At 41.5% G+C, this 5,502-nt stretch overlaps 1 protein-coding gene across 1 annotated transcript; it reads right to left on the reverse strand.

Moving 5' to 3' along the window:
* Positions 1 to 353: 353 nt before the first annotated feature.
* On the reverse strand, positions 354 to 2,682 carry LOC308413297 (PRAME family member 12-like; the record flags this gene model as incomplete). Its single annotated transcript, XM_080908222.1, has 3 exons — positions 354 to 927; positions 1,742 to 2,329; positions 2,654 to 2,682. 3 exons carry the CDS (start codon positions 2,680 to 2,682, stop codon positions 354 to 356), a joined length of 1,191 nt encoding a protein of 396 aa, XP_080764348.1.
* Between the last annotated feature and the right edge of the window lie 2,820 nt (positions 2,683 to 5,502).

A 5,502-nucleotide genomic window follows, 5' to 3' on the forward strand; every position in this document is an offset into this window, starting at 1 on the left:
CAGAGCCCTCCTAAACCAGTCCATTATCCTCTTCGTGATGTCGTGTCCCTTTCCTTCCTTCACATTCCCGATGGTCTCTCATACGTGAAGTTGGTGGGATGCAGGCTGTCAAATTGTCAAATATCACTGCTGTCCTAGGGTGTGTGTGCTATACACAATAGGATGAAATTAAGTTCATAGTACTCAGTATTAAGAGGTCTCCATTAAGTCAGAAGAAGTTGATTGGAGATCAAATAGAAAGAAATAATCCTCTACCCATATACATCCAAAAAGTCCTGAATGCACATGGTGGATGCCTCTAATGAATCACATGAGGCCTACCTTCCATTAATAAGAGGCCAGAAATGCTCTCTTCATATTTCTTCCCAACAGTCACACAGTCTGGCCTTCAAATCATAGATAAAGTATTTACGACAATCTAAACATCTCTTACTCACAAAGTAGACCTGTTTTGGCTGCCTTATTTCCTTCAGTGTGTCCATAAGCTCAGAACAAAGTTGGACAAATCTCTGTGGAATAACATCACCAATGTCATCATAGACCTCGTCAGGGGCAGGGTACTTCTCCAGGGTCAGCTGTGTGAGGTTGGCTGTATGCTGCAACAGCTTCTTCAGGCTGCCCATGGATAAGAAGTTCTTCAGAAAATTGACTTCAGTGAGCTGAGAACACTGGCTGAGCCCAGGGAGGAAAGCACTGATTTGGAAGTCCATGATATCACAACGCTTCAATTTTAATGTCTGTAGGGTAGCTTTCAGTCTTTCTAGTAGGCTTCCTAGAAACGGATGACCTAAATTATTAAATGTGACACTACTCAGGTCCAGGTGTTTGAGCTGATGGATGCATGGACACTGGGACAAATACTCCATATCTGAGAGTGACAAAAGGCAGTCTGTTATAGCAAGGGTCTCTAATGGACTCTCCAAGCACCTAGAGAGAGAAATGAGAGAGAAAGTTACTTTAGTCAACTTCAATATTTATTTGAAGAGAAAATCTGTAACTTCAAAGTAGCAGAGCGAACACTGGCCCAAGGTCATTTTCAAGTTATTATTTTGGTCAAGCCTTTGGTGCTCCCTATGGGAGACCTAACAATACCTATGGCTGCTACTGCCTAAGCTCTACAGTGCCCTCTGAACTAGTAAGCAGAAAACATATGGGGGGACACATACTGTATGGAGGGAAACCCAACAGGAACACTGCGAACCACTTAGGAACATTCCCAGGTCTGCCAACATTTAATTCAACAGGTTCCAGCTTCCACACATATCCACTCTTTTGAACATGAGACATCATTTTGACCACAAGCATCCACTCATATGTCATCTATTAAACCCCTTCATGTGCCTATATTTCCTTTGAACCACGGAAAGACAGAGGCAGATGGAACCTGCTTCCATAGTTGAGGTAAGTGTTGACATGAGATTATAGGTCCTGTAAGGTCTCACACACTCTGTACATTTATTTTCCCTTCATCTGGGTTTCTCAAGACACCTACTGTAAATCATGTAAGCATATGACAGTCTAAATTTACTAAGGTGACTAGTCATGGTGTCACAGCAGCATGAATTTCTCTAGTAATCAATCTATGCTCACATCTATGTAACATTAAAAATGGCTGGGAAATCACTGTATACACTAATACTTAATGCAAACCAGAACAAAAACTACAACAACAACAACAACAACAACAACAAACAAAAGGTTCTTTTCTCACTAATGGATAAAGATCTCTGTCCTTTCTTACCCCAGCACTTGTTCTAGGCTGTCCTCCACGAAGCAGACTCCATTCAAATAGAGATGCTGGAGCTTATGCAGTTTGGAGAAGTGGGGAAGAATCTTTGAATGAGACCAGGCTATAATCTCTTTGGTCCAACGCCATACCAAAGGTACAGAGATTTCTTTGAAAATGAGTTTCTCGAGGCTTTTCATCTGGCCCAGGCCTGGGGCTAGCCTTATAAGGGTAGGCATATCCCAGCATGTTTTGATTTCCAGTTCCTGGATTGAGCTTGGATCAAAAACCTCCAACAAATACAGGGGGTCATATGCAGGAACGGCATGAAAAGTCAACTTTGGAGAGATCACACGGATCACATCTTTTCGCTGCTTGGCCCAATGATAAAAATACCTTAGGTATTTGGAGGGCCTGTGGGACAAGATGGAAAGGTTTAACAATATAGTCAGGGCACCTTTCTCCTCAGGAATGGGGCAATTCTCCGATGGCTTGCTCATGCAGATGACATCCGGAGAGCAGACAACATGCTGCATTCCAGCACAGCCATTCCAGAAGTCATGGTAGACATCTCTTAAATCAAGCTCTTGTAGCTTCCAACTCCTGTGGGTAAAACAGAAGGACATCTAGATGAGGAGATACAATTTGTAATCTGCATGACCTCACAATTCATCTTCCCTTCAGTCTATTCCTTGGACAAATCTTCCAATTTTAGTGACAGGCAAAAAAGCATGGACTGACTCAATGTATATGTACCCTTTCTGCTCTAAGCAATGCTAGACACAATACTGGACTGATTTTTTTTTTATTCTTGAAGACACTGAGCCACAAAATCAAAAGCCTCCAATTAACCTTGAAACCACTGTGGTTACTCGATTCACCAGTCCATCCACATACATTCCTCCAGGCTATCTTGGTCTAACTTACCTAGGTCTATTCTTCTTTGTCATCAGCATGTCAAGGCCATTTAGCACAGCTTTCAGGACTTTAAGGCTAAGAGATTGTCCCAGACCTCCCAGAGGAAGGCATGGGAAGGGCCATGCTGCCACCATGTGCCTAAGGAGGTTAAGTTGTTTGCTATTGAATGCATCTTTGAACAGTGGTGGAAAATTTTGCTTGGGCAGGTGTGGCAGAGCAGAGATGGTCAAGGCTTCATCTTTCAGCAGGCTTCTTCTTGCCAGTAGCTGGAGTGTGGGTGGGTTTTTCAAGTTCATCATGGCTTTTAGAGATGCAGATGCTCTAGGAATATCTAAAAAATGGAAATAATCCATTTAAGTTTATTTTAGCCCATCTCTTCAAGCTGCCAAACCGCACTAATCACATACACCAGACAGGGTCTCAATTACTGGTCTGGTGACATTGAAATATTTTGATATCTGGTGACATGGTTTCTGTCTCTCTCATTTCCATAGTTTATTCAAGTTCCTCCTGCAATTAGAAGAGGGCCCATTTCAACAGACCTCCCCTATTACTTTGCCCAATCTGATCCAATTTAACCTGTGATTTCTACTCTTCTCACAAAGAAGAGCTTCAGATATAATTCAGACCAATTTGTGTGAAAACATTAAGCATATTCTACCATCAATGGAGCAACGTATTTCATGAAATAGATACAAATTTTACTTCTTTAAGGTTTAGAAGTAGGAGCAATGTTGAATTCTGTTCTTTAAGAGAGTGAATATATTAGGCCTGAGCAGCTTGTTATTGAAGGATTTTTTTTTATTCTTTCCAGAATCTTTCTATCCACCTTCCTCATATCTGCTGAGCCTGAACCATACAGACCACCTTTTATTCCCTACAGTTTTCCTGGTTCATTTAGTCCTGCCAGGCATACCAATGTGCCCCGTGGGCCTTGTATCCCCTTTCTAAATGCAATCTTCTTCACCCCTCAGCAGGTCTGTAGATCACTACAAGCTCCCAAAAAGAATAGAAGCTACACAGGAAAAACATCACAGTCAAGTAATATAAGCAATGGATATCTCAGAGACTGAACCATCATCAAAAGAAGATGGAATGAGTAGACCCAGGGCTCCCCCACACAATGTACCCTTGATGCAGCTTGGTTGCACATGGGCCAAAACAAACAGAGAAAGTGTCTATCCAAAAGCCATAGCCTGTGTGTGGGACAAGTCTTCTGCCTTGTAGGATTACAGTAGGGAAGGAAACACCTAATCATTCAGACTTTATGTACCAGAATGGGGAGATACACAGATGGCACACCCATTCTAAAAACAAAAAGGCAAAAGGAGTGGAAGAAAGCCTTTGGAATATGGTAAATGGGAGGAGAATTGAGCAGGTGTTAGTAAATAAAAAACCAATCAACAAATAAAACAGAAATCTGAATGCTCTGATTGTTTGAAGTTTCCTTGAACTCATACCCAAGAGTCCTCTACATACAATTTTCTTACTTGTCATTTTATAATTCTATATTCACTTTGAATTAAAATTTTAAGGTAGATTAGAGTATATAAGAATAAATCAAGTTCTTCAGTGTGCCCGAGTCCTTGAATATTTCCTTCATAGCCCACTGTAAACCAGCAGGGAAAGGCTGCTTCAGAACTAAGGAGGTAGAGACTGAATATTCAGTGTCTCATGACACTTGACCACCTATGGATTTCTGGCTAACTTGGGCTAAATGAAGTTTCCTGCTTCAAAATAACCAGGTTAAGAAATCAAGCAAGGAAGCAAGCAAAGAAACACCCACATACAAAAACAAATTAAGATTAAACGGATGCTGTCCAGCAAAGGATGAGAATAAATGACTTCCCTGTTTTGGACACTGCTCTCAGAAGTTTTATTCTCAGCATTCTAGTTACTCTCTTGAAACTCCAAGTCTCAGACTGTCTGTTATAGCCAATCCCTTCCTTTAATACTCTTTCACCATTACACATTCTCTTCCTAGCCACACCTCTCAGGCCAATAAGCTACCTCATAGGAACATGAATTCTTTCCCCATTTTATCCTGTTTAGACTTCCCTGTAGTCAATCCGATCCTCAATTGCAAATGTATAAACCATGGGATTATGGTCATGATTGAAACGCATCCATGATATTTCTCAAACTCTGAGTCCTGGCATGGTTTTATTCTTCCGTATTACTTTTCAGCCTATTTATCAGATTCCTCTGGTAAAATTAGAGAACCTGAGCTGACAGTTAGGTCTTGGGCATTAACTGAGTGTGCTTGAATGAGATAGGGTGTGTCTAGTATGATTTAATCTCCTGGCAGGAAAATGAGTATTCATAATTTTTTTTATTCTTAAAGCTTTTACCAGACCATACTCAACCCTGCTCCCCCTGTTTAACCTACCTCCCACATCTCATCCTCTGCCGCTCCTATATCTCTAATAGGATTTTATCATCCCTCTAACCCACAAGACTTTCCGACATTCTTATTCAAAAATTCTCTCAAATATTAGCTTCAGCTGTTCTGTTGTGGAGTCCTTTGTTTGGGAGCTCATTTCCTTTGTGCATGCTGCCTAATAGATACTCAGTGTCTGACAGATCCCAGGAGTCCAGGTTAGGTGAGGTTTCTGGTTTTCTTATAGTGTAGCACTTTGTATTAGTCAGGGTTCTCTAGAGTCACAGAATTTATGAATAGTCTCTATGTAGCAAGGAGGTACTTATGGGAGACTTACAGTCTGTAGTGCAATCCCTGAAAATGTCCGGCAGCAGCTGCGAAGTCAAAGATATAGCAGATGCTCAATCCCACAGGGCAAGTAGTCAGAGCTCCACTAGGCAGGCAGGAATAGTCCCTGTAGGCAGGCAGGCAGGAATAC

Source organism: Micromys minutus (assembly GCF_963924665.1).
Source record: "Micromys minutus genome assembly, chromosome: 32".
NCBI classification, from domain to species: Eukaryota; Metazoa; Chordata; class Mammalia; order Rodentia; family Muridae; genus Micromys; species Micromys minutus.